Source organism: Oryx dammah, unplaced genomic scaffold (genome assembly GCF_014754425.2).
Source record: "Oryx dammah isolate SB20612 unplaced genomic scaffold, SCBI_Odam_1.1 HiC_scaffold_26, whole genome shotgun sequence".
NCBI classification, from domain to species: domain Eukaryota; kingdom Metazoa; phylum Chordata; class Mammalia; order Artiodactyla; family Bovidae; genus Oryx; species Oryx dammah.
This window is the reverse complement of record NW_024070210.1, coordinates 175589-191018: the sequence shown is the minus strand read 5'-3', so window position 1 is coordinate 191018 and position 15430 is coordinate 175589. Positions and strand designations below refer to the sequence as shown.

At 45.6% G+C, this 15430-nt stretch overlaps 2 protein-coding genes across 6 annotated transcripts in view; both read right to left on the bottom strand.

Annotated features, from left to right (window-relative positions):
* Positions 1–5467, bottom strand: part of SPG11 (SPG11 vesicle trafficking associated, spatacsin) — a 73558-nt gene extending 68091 nt beyond the window's left edge. For 2 of the 4 annotated variants that reach the window (XM_040227450.1, XM_040227451.1), the window contains exons 1-3: positions 5230–5467; positions 2662–2846; positions 1592–1816 (exon numbers count right to left, since the gene is read on the bottom strand). In XM_040227450.1, the coding sequence (XP_040083384.1) occupies positions 1592–1816; positions 2662–2846; positions 5230–5432 (613 nt within the window). In that variant the 5' untranslated portion in view covers positions 5433–5467. Of the gene's footprint in view, positions 1–17; positions 191–1591; positions 1817–2661; positions 2847–5229 lie in introns of those variants that run through there. The other 2 variants (XM_040227452.1, XM_040227453.1) reach the window with 2 other exon arrangements.
* A 5298-nt stretch (positions 5468–10765) lies between these two features.
* PATL2 (PAT1 homolog 2) overlaps positions 10766–15430 on the bottom strand; it is a 9743-nt gene continuing 5078 nt past the window's right edge. Inside the window, exons 7-14 of one of the 2 annotated variants that reach the window (XM_040227454.1) lie at positions 14956–15076; positions 14761–14858; positions 14495–14548; positions 14267–14394; positions 13985–14144; positions 13358–13498; positions 12601–12698; positions 10766–11724 (exon numbers count right to left, since the gene is read on the bottom strand). In XM_040227454.1, coding sequence (XP_040083388.1) covers positions 11547–11724; positions 12601–12698; positions 13358–13498; positions 13985–14144; positions 14267–14394; positions 14495–14548; positions 14761–14858; positions 14956–15076 — 978 coding nt within the window. In that variant the 3' untranslated portion in view covers positions 10766–11546. The remainder of the gene's footprint in view (positions 11725–12600; positions 12699–13357; positions 13499–13984; positions 14145–14266; positions 14395–14494; positions 14549–14760; positions 14859–14955; positions 15077–15430) is intronic. The other variant, XM_040227455.1, reaches the window with a different exon arrangement.

Genomic DNA, 15430 nt, shown 5'->3' with positions numbered 1-15430 from the left:
ACAGGACAGTTATAGACCTCATCATTCCAACCTTGTAGCTAAAATGACAGAAGGAGAATGGGCATTAAAGAGCCCATCGTGCTAACCAGGCGACTATGTGACAGTTTCTTCAACAATGCTCACTCAATCTCCACTCTGTGCCAGCCGCCGAGACATCACGAACACTTTCCACTAGCGCTCTCCAACGGCGCTGTTTAAGAGAAAGAGCGAGGCGCGTTTGCCACGGTACATTTTCTAGCGGCCTTACTGAAAAAGTACAAAGAAACCAGTGACCCTAGTTTTAATACGTTATTTAACCCAGGATATCCAAAATATTATCTCTACATGTAATTAATATAAACATTGATACATTTTACATATTTCTTCGAAATTGTTCAAATTGAGTTATTTTATACTTATAGCACATCTCAATTGGGACAGTTTTCATTGCAATTATTTGGTCTGTATTTAGACTGCAAAAATTTATATGTAAGAACTTGGAACAGCCAAGTCGTTCCAAACATACTCTGAAGTTCTCCAATAAATGAATCAAGTGCCAGATGTTCGAGTAATTAAGTACAACTAGGAACTCGTTTCTCAGTCACACCTGCCAGCTTCAAGTGTTCAACAGCCACACACGCCTCCTGCCTACCCTGTCGGACAGCGCGGTTCTGTAACCTGGCAACAAAAACGAAGTTAACCCAATATTCTGTAGCACTTTTTATAATACAATAACCTGTATTTTTACAAAAGAAATGGTAATAGAGACTGTGATATATATAAAATACTACTATTTGGTCACCGCCACGGTGGGTCAGTGGTAAAGAATCAGCCTGCAACGCAGGAGACATGTGTTTGATCCCTGGGTCGGGAAGATCCCCTGGAGGAGGAAATGGCAACCCACTCCAGTATTCTTGCCTGGAGAATCCCATGGACGGAGGAGCCTGGCGGGCTACAGTCCACGGGGTCACAAAGAGTCGGACATGACTGAGCACGCATGCACACAAATGATATACGTAAAATAGAAAAAAAACGAAATAAAAGTTCCAAAAACACTACTATAAGGGTTGTTCTTTAAATAATCTTCAATATAATTCTGCTGGTGACCTATGAATCTAAGGACAAAAAAAATCTGTGACAGTTTCCAAAAAGAAATGTAAAAAAACAGTTATGCAAACAATATGATTTCCTAATATGACAGAAGCATTAGAGGCAGTAAGAGAGATAAGATTATACTCATACACGAAAATGTGTGTATTACATCATAAGCAGTCATCTAAATCCCTCCTGGAACAAGCACAAAACAGATATTTAATAAATAACATTTTAAATAAATGGGTAATGCAGAATATACCCAATTTAAAAATATAGATAAGCTGGATGATTATGACTATGAAAAAATGTATATTTATAAACTGAAAAATATCTGAATGGAATATAGAGCAATGCAGTTGAGTATCTGAAGTTCATGAACAGCTTTTTCTCTGGAAGTTTTACTGAAAAATTAACCATTCCACCTATAGACCAGTCCCTAAACCTAAAAGCCTAAAAAGGCTAATTTTCCTAGGTATTCTCCTCCCCCCGACATCAACATCTTTACCAAAAAGGATACAGATCCAGCCTAAACTACTCAAGACAAACAGAATTCCTCTGCAGAGCTGAGTGTCAATAATCCTGTCCACTGCCTGCACAGGTAAGGGCAACGTGTAACAGCTGAGTACCCTAATCTCAGCATCTCTTTCAGGAAACATAACATGTAGGACAACACATTTGTTGATGAACAATAATGACGTGTTGCTGTGAAATGACAGAATCCTCAAAGATAATAAGGAAATACCTATAAAACAAAAGGATATTACGTCACACTCCCTGGTCACAGTTTCACAACTGGTAAATCTGGTGCTGTTAGACTAACACAAACAGAAGAAACAAAAAAGAATAAGCATTTATCTTACTCCAACTCTAGACAATTACTGATCAAACTCAGCTAAGCAAGTGGTCACTGGAAGGTAGGTGAGGGAATGAATGAAGATGACCTACGCTCCCTCTGTGCCTTCTGTTTCCGGCCAGAGTGTGATTTAAAAACCCACAGGATGATTAAAAAAGGTTCCTACCCACGAGACCCCATAAGAACCATCACAGGCTCTTTTTTTTAAAAGGAAGAAATATAAGCAGGGTGGCAAGAACGCTGCTGCCTTAAAAATAAATGCCTGAGTGCTTTGATTTCTGCTCCCTGAAGCCATCCGGATAGGATGTAGCAAACAGCTCTGTGCCCAGTCTAGATCAGCAGATTAACCAAGAGAAATATAATATCAGCCACAAAAATAATTTCAAATTTTCCAGTAACTGCACTGAAAAAAGAAACAGGTGAAACTAATTTTATTATATTATTTACCTCATCTTCAAAACATCAACATGTAACTAATACAAAAACTATTAATGAGCTATTTTACTTTTTTAGTACCAAGTTTTCAAATCTGGAATGTACTTGACATTTAAAGGACATATTAATTCATATTAACTACATTAACAGCTTAAGAGCCTCATGTAGCTAGTGCCTACTATACTAGACAGGGCAAATACCCCTCCCTGATTTTACCTCTGTAAGAACTGTTTCTGAAATACATAAAATTACAGTTATGCAGATTCAAACATGCTGAAAGACTCCCTGCAAATACTTACTGATATTTTGATCTTCAACAAGCTTCTGCAATGTCTCCTCACTATAGCTATACAAAACAGTTGCATCACATCTTCCATCTTCCAAATTAAATTCATAAATGAGCAGTTCATAATTTTCAGTAAGAGCAACCAGTCTGGGTTTGCTGTCTGGTGTCCCACTGTGATGAGAATCCTCCCATACAAACCTAAGGAAAAAGTTTAGACTATTATTATATTCTACATCCACACTAATACTTACCCACAACGGTGAGGGTAAAATGGCAGGAAGAGTAGAGAACTTCTTGGTTCACCTAATCACATTCATTCTATATACAACTTAAGGGAATGTAAACTGCTCTAGATTTCAGCCCCTTTCCCTTTTCTCCTTCCCCTTCCTCACTTCCTTTCCCTCAACATCCTTCAGGGCAACACAAGAATACACGAGTGGGTGGTGAAGAGCAAGAAACGGTGGGTGCTTTTATTCCATTTCATCCTAAATGCGGACTGATGCTATGCTTAAAGAAACTGTCATGATCAAGGATAAGTTTCAATAACTGAATGTCTATTATTTATAAAAGATGGTCTTCACAATTAACAAAAAATATGTTCTGCTAACATAGACGCTTTCAATCACTTTCTTAAAAAGTGATTACTGCATTTATAGACTTCGAAGGCTTTAAAGAGGCATATCATAGAAGGCTTTAAAGAGGCATATCATGGAAGACTGTAAAGAGCCACACTGTAGCAGAGCTCTGCCCAGCAGCACCCTCCATGAGACGGAAGCGCTCCACCCATCTGCAAGGGCGGGTACAGTAGCCAGCGGGTACAGTAGCCAGCGGCCACAGGGCTACTGAGCACCTGAAACCCACTCAGTGAGTGCGACCCAGGAACTCAATGTTCAATTTTAAGGCACATGTGGCTCATGGCTACCACAGGGGGCAGCACAGTTACAAAATATATAACACAGTACAAAGTCAACATACCAACATGGCTAACATGGATGGAAAGAGACTATTAATGCAAGCTTCAAATTAAATAAGTTACATTTAAAAATAAGAGCCCAGATTTTGAAAACAATGCAGATGAAGCTACCATGCTGAAAGTTTTTTTTTTTAAAAAGCTTTTTTCCACAAAAGTAGGAAGTCTCACATCTAAAAACAGTGAACTTGGTGCTATGTCAGAGAAAAAATACTGACATTTTGTACTTTTGTCTTTATACCTAGAATGATGTTTCATAAACAGCCAATACGTGACTGTTTACACTGAAATCTGAAAATGTCAAATATGGAAATGGCTAAACAAATTAAAATATATTTAAAAGCAAAATACTGTGAAACAAGTAACATCATTAGCACATGGGGCCATACCGCCACGTGCAAAGGCAGATTTTTCAGTGAACAGATTTCAGAATGCACAATGATTCAACAATATGTACAAAAAACCGTGTATATCGGTAGTCTACCAACATGCGATATCGGCAGAAAAAAGAAAGGCGCTCAGTCGTGTCCGACTCTCCGGCACTGCAGGTGGCTTCTTTACAAACTGAGCTATCAGGGAAGCGCCACTGGTAGAAAAGCAGGAAGCAAATTCTGAACCCTATAAATTTGTCCTTATTTTCACCCGATGAATTATTCGAATTAAAATTTAATTCAGTTAGAAAAAAAAAGCTAAAACGTTGTCCTCCATGCCCTTCCTCCCACTAGTTTCATGCAACAGCTTACATAAGCCCCCAATTATTTCTTGTCAGTTCTCCTTATCTCCTGTTAGGATCTCTGACTCATTCCTCTGTTTACAGGACTGTGTTCACCGGTTCTTAACAATGTTGAATCAACTAACTTGAGGAGGAGAGATAATCCTTTTCCTAGAAGCTAGAGACCAGGAATAAAGATACCAAACGAATCTCTACTGTGAGGCACTGTTTTAAGAGCTGGAGATTCCAAGACTCCTTGGCTACTAAAGTCGTAAAGAAACATTTCGGATGGCACTCTCAAACTTAACGATATTAAGAGTTACAGATGATTGAAATTGTTTCTTTTCTGTCTTACCGACCAAAAAGCCTCACGCGTATTAAGAACTGTCTTTACACCTTTTAGGCACTACTCCTAGGTAACGTGCAGCGCGCATAATAAGCACTTCTTAGGAAAATACATTAATGAATAGAAAATGCAGGCCCTATGCTTCAAAGGGGAGCGGGGGGAGGAAGCCCCAAAGTGAAGGAAACAGCTATCTGTATCGCGTATTAGAATAATAACAGGACAATGGAAATGAGATGATGACCCCCCGGCTGGCGTCTTCAACAGATTTAACTGAAGAAAATGGGCGTGGGGGTAGAGCACGGTGACGAGAAATCAAACTATGTCGCACGAATGAAAAGCTCAGCGCCCAAACAGGGACGCCTAGAGCTCCCCGCGTGCGGAGGGCCTGGGTGCGGTCTCCGCCCGCCGGGAGCGGAAGAGGGGAACACGACCACCTGGCGGCTCTGAGGGGGCCGGGCCCGCCTTAGGCGGGCGCCCCGCCGTCACTCCGCTCCCGCCGCCCCCGGGCCAGCAGAGGCGCGCTCCCTCCCCGCCCGGCCCGGCCGCAGCTTACTGCCGAAAACAGCCTTCCAGGAGGCAGTCGCCCCCGCCCCGGCCGCCCGGCGCCAAGGGGAGCACGAGAAGGCTGCCTGAGGCCGTCAGACTGCCCAGGGCCGCCAGCTCTCTGTGCAGCTGCGCCCGGGGCCCCAGCCGCCCTGTGGCCTCGGCGGAGACCGGCACCAACAAAACGGGCAGCACCCGCTCCTCCGCAGCCATCCTGGCCCGGCCGCCCCTTCCGGCCCGCCTGCCGCGTCCTGTGCCTGCGCACTGCGCCCAGCCCGCTCTCCGCCTCCTGACGCCCCGCCGCGTGGTACGCCTGCGCCGTGCGTCTGACCCACTCCACCTCGTGACCCCCCCTCCCGTCGCGTCGTGCGCCTGCGCCGTGCGTCTGACCCACTCCACCTCGTGACCCCCCCCCCCGTCGCGTCGTGCGCCTGCGCCGTGCGCCGAGCCGCTCCCCGCCTCGTGACCCCCGGCACCGCCCACGCCGGCGATGCCAAGTCTTCGTTTCACGGCGAGAAAATTGGGAGTTTTAGTTAGCGGCAGAAGAGGGACCTGGCAACTGTTTCCAATGTTCCGTCACCCTCTGCTCTTTCACCCTTGCTGCCAGCCCCTGCCTCTCTATCCACTCCTTCAGCTCAGTTCAGGCGCTCAGTTGTGTCCGACTCTTTGCGACCGCATGAACTGCAGCACAAAAGGCCTCGCTGTCCATCACCAACTCCCGGAGTTTACCCCAAATCATGTCCATCGAGTCAGTGATGCCATCCAGCCATCTCATCCTCTGTCGTCCCCTTCTCCTCCTGCCCTCAATCTTTCCCAGCATCAGGGTCTTCAAATGAGTCAGCTCTTTGCATCAGGTGGCCAAAGTATTGGCGTTTCAGCTTCAATATCAGTGCTTCCAATGAACACCCAGGACTGATCTCCTTTAGGCTGAACTGGTTGGCTATCCTTGCAGTTCAAGGGACTCTCAAGATTGTCTTCTCGAACACCACAGTTCGAAAGCATCAATTCTTCGTTGCTCAGCTTTCTTTAGAGTCCAACTCTCACATCCATACATGACTGCTGGAAAAAACATAGCTTTGACTAGTTGGACCTTTCTCAGCAAGGTAATGTCTATGCTTTATAATATGCTGTCTATGTTAGTCATAACTTTTCTTCCAAGGAGCAAGACTGTTTTAATTTTATGGCTGCACTCAACATCTGCAGTAATTTTGGAGCCCCCCAAAATAAAGTCTGCCACTGTTTCCACCATTTCCCCATCTGTTTGCCATGAAGTGATGGGGCCAAGTGCCATCTTAGTTTTCTGAAAGTTGAGTTTCAAGCCAACTTTTTCACTCTCCTCTTTCACTTTCCTCAAGAGGCTCTTTAGTTCTTCACTTTCTGCCATAAGGGTGGTGTCATCTGCATATCTGAGGTTATTGAGATTTCTCCCAGCAATCTTGATTCCAGCTTGTGCTTCATCCAGCCCTGCTTTTCTCATGATGCACTCTACATATAAGTTAAATAAGCAGGGTAACAATATGCATCCTTGATGTACTCCTTTCCTGATTTGGAACCAGTCTGTTGTTCCATGTCCAGTTCTAACTGTTGCTTCCTGACCTCCATACAAGTTTCTCAAGAGGCAGGTCAGGTGGTCTAGGATTCCCATCTCTTTCAGAATTTTCCACAGTTTCTTGTGATCCACACAGTCAAAGGCTTTGGTGTAGTCAATAAAGCAGAAATAGATGTTTTTCTGGAACTCTCTTGCTTTTTCTGTGATCCAACGGATGTTGGCGATTTGATCTCTGGTTCCTCTACCTTTTCTAAAACCAGCTTGAACATCTGGAAGTTTACGGGTCACTTACTGTTGAAGCCTGGCTTGGAGAATTTTGAGCATTACTTTACTAGCGTGTGAGATGAGTGCAACTGTGCAGTAGTTTGAGCATTCTTTGGCATTGCCTTTCTTTGGGATTGGAATGAAAACTGACCTTTTCCAGTCCTGTGGCCACTGCTGAGTTTTCCAAATTTGCTGGCATACTGAGTGCAGCACTTTCACAGCATCATCTTTCAGGGTTTGAAACAGCTCAACTGGAATTCCATCGCCTCCACTAGCTTTGTTTGTAGAGATGCTTTCTAAGGCTCACTTGCCTTCGAATTCTAGGATGTCTGGCTCTAGGTTGGTGATCACTCCATGGTGGTTATCTGGGTCATGAAGATCTGTTGTTGTATAGTTCTGTGTATTCTTGCCACCTCTTCTTAATCTCTTCTGCTTCTGTTAGGTCCATGCCATTTCTGTCCTTTATTATGCCCATCTTTGCATGAAATGTTCCTTTGGTATTTCTGATTTTCTTAGAGAGATCTCTAGACTTTCCCATTTTATTGTTTTCCTCTTGTTCTTTGCATTGCTCTCTGAGGAAGGCTTTCTTAGCTCTCCTTGCTCTTCTTTGGAATGCTGCATTGAAATGGGTATATCTTTCCTTTTCTCCTTTGCCTTTCGCCTCTCTTCTTTTCACAGCTATTTCTAAGGCCTCCTCAGACAACCATTTTGCCTTTTTGCATTTCTTTTCTTTGGGGATGGTCTCGATCACTGCCTCCTGTACAATGTCATGAACCTTCCTCTGTAGTTCATCAGACACTCTATCAGATCTAATCCCTTGAATCTATTTCTCACTTCCACTGTATAATCCTAAGGGATTTGATTTAGGTCATACCTGAATGGTCTAGTGGTTTTCCCTACTTTCTTCAATTTCAGTCTGAATTTGACAATAAGGAGCTCATGATCTGAGCCACAGTCAGCTCCCGGTCTTGTTTTTGCTAACTGTATAGAGCTTCTCCATCTTTGGCTGCAAAGAATATAATCAGTCTGATTTTGGTGTTGACCATCTGGTGATGTCCATGTGTAGAGTCTTCTCTTGTGTTGTTAGAAGAGGGTGTTTACTATGACTAGTGAATTCTCTTGGCAGAACTATTAGTCTTTGCCCTGCTTCATTCCCCATTCCAAGGCCAAATTTGCCTGTTACTTCAGGTATTTCTTGACTCCCTACTTTTGCATTCCAGTCCCCTATAATGAAAATGACATCTTTTTTGGGTGTTAGTTCTAGAAGGTTTTATATGTCTTCACAGAGCCATTCAACTTCAGCTTCTTCAGCATTACTGGTCAGGGCATAGACTTGGATAACTGTGACAGTGAATGGTTTGCCTCTGAAACAAACATTCCGTCATTTTTGAGATTGCATCCAAATACTGCATTTCGGACTCTTTTGTTGACTATGATGGCTACTCCATTTCTTCTAAGTGATTCCTGCCCACTGTAGTAGATAATGGTCACTTGAGTTAAATTCACCCATTCCAGTCCATTTTAGTTTGCTGATTCCTAGAATGTCGAGGTTCACGCTTGCCATCTCCTTTTTGACCACTTCCAATTTGTCTTGATTCATGGACCTAACATTCCAGGTTCCTATGCAATATTGCTCTTTACAGCATTGGACTTTACTTCCATCTCTAGTTACATCCACAACTGGGTGTTGTTTTTCTTTGGCTCCGTCTCATTTTTTTCTGGAGTTATTTCTCCACTGATCTCTAGTAGCATATTGGGCACCTAACAACCTGGGGAATTCCTCTTTAAGTGTCCTATCTTTTTGCCTTTTCATACTGTTTGTGGGGTTCTCAAGTCAGGAATACTGAAGTGGTTTGCCATTCCCTTCTCCACTGCTTATTGGGCTGCTGCTTCTGCTTCAGGCCTTGGGTGGGGCAGTGTGACTGGACCAGTCCATCGTAGTAGAGCTGACTTGATGCTGATGTCAAATAATACCATTATATTAATAACAGGCTGGGGAGAGGTTGGAAGTGGCAGAGTTCCTGTTTCCTACTTCTTTTTCCTTTAAGAACCATGTGACGCAAGATCACAGCAGAGGGGGCAAGAAGAGGTGGGGAGTAGGCATTTTGGAAAAGTCTCCTTAAGGATACCAGTGCCTTTCTCAACACCTTCTCTTCCACAATCTATGGGGTCACACAACTGTCAAAGGCCAACTCCTGTTTGTGCTTTGATTCCCATCCTCCTCCTGTTGTAGGAATTTGTAAACTCTCTCCACCGTGCCTACCCTTCCCCCACACCTTTATAGGAGTGCTTTCATGATTTTATATATATATATCACTTAAAAAATAGTCTTTTAACCTACACTGAGTTCTACCTACTGTCAAAATTTCTCTGCTTCCCTTTCAGAAGATTCCAAAATGACTCTTTCTGTAGTCAACCCCTCTCTCCTTCCCTCAACCTTTCTATTCAGGCCAACATCTCCACCGCAACTGTCCCTTAAGGTCAATGAGCAGAAATGCCAAAACCAACCATTACTTCTCTCTCTCTTCATTCCACATTCCCCCCTTGAAATACTTTTTTTTCCAGCTTTGGTGTCCCCCTGGTTTTCTCCCTATCCTTTCCCACAGATAATACCTCCTCAGTCCCCTAGGCTGGCTTTTCCTCCTATATCATCTTTCCCTCTCTCTTAACTTGTAACACCTCTGATTTTATATATATATATATATAATGTGTGATGATAGCTCCCACTTTGGTGTCTTTATCCCTGACCTTTTCCTTCAACTCCAGACTGCTCTTTACCTACTTGATATATCTACTTGGATTTCTAACAGGACTCATATTAAATGTCTAAAATATTGATGGTTACTCCCCACATGCGCTTTTCTGTTTTCCCCACACTATTCTAGGGCACCCACCATTCACTCTGCTGGAGAGGCATCCTGGATTCTTCACCACTGCCCTTATGCAGCCCATCAGCAATGTCTGTCAACTCTTATTTCCAAAACCTTTCAAACCTCTTCTCTTTTTGTCCCCACAGCTCTTTAATTCTTGCTCCAACTTTGAGGGGGCGGCGGAAAACAAAACTTTTGAACATTTTCTCCCTCTGCTTTCTATCCTCCTCCCCTAGCAATCAGCAGTCAGGAATGATTGTCTCAAAACAAAAGTGACAAAATCAAAGTCACTTCCCTGTTCAAAATTCTGACTTCCTAGCACAGTGGAAAATCCAGATTTGTTAAAAAAGGGTTACAGATGTGTACCCTGCCTACTGCTCTCATACCTCATCACCCCCACCCCTTTATCTGTACACTTCAGCCACATTTTCCTTCCTTCTTTTCTGCAACACACCAAATTCATCCTCACTTTAGGGGCTTTGTGCTCACTATTGCCTCTGCATGGAATACTCGTCTTTGATTCCAGCCTAACCCCAGCCTCTAATCGACAGCTTCCATTTCACTCCAGTCACTCATCCTCCAGTTGCGTCTCCCCATAGCATTTATCACTACGTGGCACCTTCTGTCAGCCCCTGTCCAGCCAGAATGTGAGCTTCAGAAGAGCAAGGACTTCTCTTTGGCCATTGCTGTTTCTCAACCACCTAAAATGATGCCTGGTTCAAAAGAGGGGCTCTAGTGTTTGTTGATGAGCAAATGCCCTTGTTTGTCAAAGTAGACCAAACATTTCACATCTCAAAGGAGATATTTACATCCAACCCTCTTAGCTCAGCTAGGGCTACTTATAAAAAATGGCAACACCAGAACAATTTTTAAAGTCAATCTATTGTTCAACACGAAGGACTTGTCCCTTACATTAAGGACACCTGTGAAGCTTCACACAAAAGAAAGTGACTTTGATTATACCTCTTGACTTACAAACAAGCCGCAGCACTACATTCTGTTATCTTTTTAATTATACCTCATTTTGCTCTGCCTTTTTAGGCACATAGTTCAGTTTTTTGAAGCATGAGAAAAGGTTTCCAAGGTTTGCCAATATATCAAGGCGTACAACTGTCTTCAGACTCTCTGGATCCCTGTGGGTAAAACCTATACACAGCTAGTGTCTGATCACTAAACTTTCCCCATATATAGGCATTCTGGAACAACCTGATCAGTAGATCAAAACAAACCTACAAAAAGAGGGATCAACTCCAAATAACTTCCCTTTAAAGCATTGTATGATGTGGTTAGTATCTCTGTGCAGAAGATGCAAAGTTCTGAGCAAAGATGAGCTACACGTTCTTTGTGCATTTACCTCTTGTTTACATTTGAGTTGTCTCTCAAATGCTTTTTGAATGAATAGTTCATCTTCTCAAACTAATTCTTACTCTCAAGTATCTTGGTGTAATAAATAATCAAAGTTCCTAGGAAACAAATGGAAATGTTTGGCTGAAGAAACAGGCCATACAACCCTAACTTGGAGCAGACTGGTTACTCAGTAAGTACCCACATCTAGAAATACTTCAAAAAGCAAATTATCCTCCATACTTTTGGCTTAAACATAGTAGAGAAGTGATACAGCCTAGTCTGGGCTCCAACCCGGGGCTATGATCTTGTTTCCATGGTCACATACTCCATCCTAGCCTCCAGCTTCTGTACCAGTTGTTTGTCCACGTGGTGACAGAACAGGGGAAGAAGGTTGCTGGGGAAGGCCAGGGGTTCTGCCAGAGAGGCTGTAGGCATCTGAGCAATCTCCCAGGCAGTGAGAACCACCATGTCTGTCCTGGAGGGCAGAGAAGAAACACATCGGCATCTTAGTGTTAATGCGGGAAATAGACTCAGGGCCCAGGTTTCTTGTTATCTTCTACCACCACTTACCACCCTCTGCACCTACAGCAATTAAGATAGGACGTTTGCCTGTTTGGTGTGTGCCAGGCAATGCTTAGTGCTTCACGCATCTTCTGCCTTGCCTAACTTTCAGGTCTCTAACTGGTTAGTACTGTCACCCTTCGATCCCCAGTTTATAGAGGAGGAGCGGGCTAAAGAAAGTGACATGATGTGCCCCAATGCTATGCTGACGGTAAGTGACAGAAGCAGAATTCACACCTAGGTCTGTTATACTCTAAGGCTTGTTTCTATTCTTGCCTGGAGAATCCCATGGACGGAGGAGCCTGGTGGGCTACAGTCCACGGGGTCGCAAAGAGTCGGACACGACTGAGCGACTTCACTATATATTGCCTCCCGTGGGGGACAGCACTCTAGGCACTACAGAAAAAAAAAAAAAAAAAAAAGACAAAACAGCTACGACTCTGCTAGTTGCCTCTTCTCTGTCCAACCTCCTCCCCGGTGCTTGATTAAACCACTCAGGAAACAGCTACTCTGGTTTAGCCTGTATATCCCAGGGGATTCCCAGGTGGCGCTAGCAGTAAAGAACCTGCTTTCCAATGCAGGAGATCCAGGTTCGATCCCTGGGTTGGGACGATCCCCTGGAGGAGGGCACGACAACCCACTCCAGCAGTCTTGCCCAGAGAATCTCATGGATAGAGGAGTGTGGCAGGATACAGTCCACAGGGTCACAAAGAGCTGGACACGACTGAAGCAACTTCGCACACATCCCAGTGCTACTGAAATAGTATTTACGAGGTTTTTATGATCTTACCAAGCTGAATGGTCACTGCTGGGCTCCTTGAGGGAAGAATTCAGTGATACCAGCTGCTCCCCATGACTTAGCAGTGCATAGAGCAAAGATATGCCAAACTGCAAGTGATAAATTGTCACAGTGTCCAGGGTGAAAATGAGTTTACCACAGGCATCCAGTGCTTGCCTGGCTCTGTCGTTTCCCAACTAAAAGGGCAAGTTCACAGGTACAGATGGAGTCCACACCCATAGACCCATCAAGTTTACCCTGGCTGGCCAAGAAACTGAGCTCTTTCCAAGGAAATCACTGCCCTGAATTGTCCAAAAGATTCCTCTGGGGAGCTGATGATGAAATACACAGTTGTGGTCTCTACCCCGAGGAGTCAGAGACTGTAGGTTGGGAATGGACCCAGGAATCTGATGCGGGTAGGATGTGGAGCCCATTTTAAGAGGCACTGCACGAGGTAGAGATCTTCAGATTCACAGGATAAGCCACTAGAATATTAGGGGATATGAGGTCTTTCAAGATCTCCCCTTGGATTTATTGTGCACCTAATGTAAGTATAATATTCCATTTATGTGGTTTATAAACACACAGGTGGTGTAGTTCAGAATATTTTTTGTAGTAAAAGGATTCACTATCAGAAATGTTTGGTGACTTCTGATCTAGAGGCACCATCATCATCTGGAGCTTGTTAAAAAAGCAGCCCCACCCTGGGTCCATTCCAGTTGGCACCTGGAGCCTCCTGTGGAGAGACCAAAGCCTCCCACACGTGTACCTGATTCTGAAGCACCACAGTGATTGGCCGCTCAGAGGAGCCAGGTGGTAGCCGCATGAGTCCCTGAAGTCCTTGGAGGAGTTCACAGAAGGTCAAGTGCCTGATACATTTGCTTAGAGGTTGAAATAACATTTGCAGGGCCTGCAGGAAGATCAGTAAGGGCCTCTGACTCCTTGACAACTTCACCCCCAGTCTCTTTCTTGCCAGCCTGCTTCTAGCCCCTTCTGGTCAGCTCAGACCTACCAGGCCTGTCACCACTCGAGTGTCTTCATCCCCAGCAGCGGCCCTTCAACCCCCACTTGTCCTACACGCCTTCCCTAAGCGAAGGCGCTTGGGCTCGGCACTATCGGGGGTGCTCATCTTCTCTAGCCGCCAGAGCACTCGCACACCTGTGTAACCATATGCCCGCGGGTTCCCTTCCTTCACTGTGCCTGAAGATCAAAGACCATCAGCTGCTCCTGTGGCAGTCTCTATAACCCCTTCCCCTGAGGGGGGCAGAGTCAGTCCCCCTCACCACCCGAAACCTTCTTTGGCTTCTCTGAGGGTGAGGAGTGGAAGGAGGAGAAGGGATAAGCATTGCTAACCCACCCACAAAACCTTCCTCTCCTCCACTCCATGCCACACTACCTGATCGGCCACATCCCTCTTGACCAGGTAGGGCAGGTGGCGGGCGATGGCCAGCAGCAAGCTGACAGCTCGATCTCGGGGCAGGAAGGGGAGGAGCCGGGCCACCAGGGCTTTCCCCTTCCCCACGGACAGCGCCTGCAGGAAGCCGTCATCCGCCGCCCTGCAGGGACACAGGCAAACATCGCAGGGCTCGGCTAGAGCAGAGGGCCAGGGTCAGAAGGGAGGGGCCGAAGCTAAGCCACTGTCTCCTCCTGGGATGGGGTGTGACCGTCCCACACTCACTCCAAATTATTCTGCCCCTGGGCCTTTAAGGCCTGGAACAGCTTCTCGACCTGGCTGCTCCGCTGCTCTGAGTCACGGGGCTGGGCCTCCTGCTGGCCAGCCTCTATCTCCAGCAACTGAAGGAACATCTGGGAGTGTGAGGTTGAGGAGAGAGAGAGAAGGGGCCAGTGTGAGCATATCCTGTTCTTAGGGGAGGCAAGGAACTCCCTGCTAAGGCTGAGGTCTCACCTTCTCAATCCGGTACAGCACCCACAGCCTCTGACTGCTTGCAGCTGCTGCCTCCTAGAGAGAGAGAGTCCCTGGCTGTCAGCCACAACTCCAACAGCAGCAGCCCATGCCTAGGCAGGCCAGGACGTGAGCTGGAAAGACTAAATCGCAAAGCCTGATCACTCCTTTTTCTCTTAGCTCACAATCTGAACTCAAGCATGACAGTGCTCCCGACCTTTCTCCAAAACACAGGGAGAGAAAAAGGCTGCAGGAAGATAAACTCCTACCTGCTCTTGAGTTCCGTGGGGCACAGCATCAATAGCTCGGCGAGGGGTAAAACACGTCGATACAGCTACCTGGCCCAGGGAACCCTCAATTCGAACCACTGTGTGGAAGGAGTCAGATAGGCACAAGCCCCTCCGCTTTCCACCTGGGTCCAGCCAGATGTCCGCCCCAACCCAGCAGGTCAGCCCCGGGCCTACCTGATTCATAAGCCTCTGCCTTCTGAATGTAAGGTGTGACCAGCTTGAGAGACTCAAACCTGCTTCTTCGCCCAAGCAGCTCTTCATCTGCCTGCTTCTTCTCTAGTTTCTGATAATATTCCTGAGAGTTCACAGATTAGTCAAATGTATACTCGTTGGTTCGGAGAAGGCAGTGGCAACCCACTCCAGTACTCTTGCCAGGAAAATCCCATGGACGGAGGAGCCTGGTGGGCTGCAGTCCATGGGGTCGCTAAGAGTCAAGCATGACTGAGCAACTTCCCTTTCACTTTTCACTTTCATGCATTGGAGAAGGAAATGGCAACCCACTCCAGTGTTCTTGCCTGGAGAACCCCAGGGACGGGGGAGCCTGGTGGGCTGCTGTCTGTGGGGTCGCACAGAGTCGGACACGAGTGAAGCGACTTAGCAGCAGCAGCAGCAGCAGCAGCAGCAGCAGCAGCAGCAGCAGCAGCAGCAG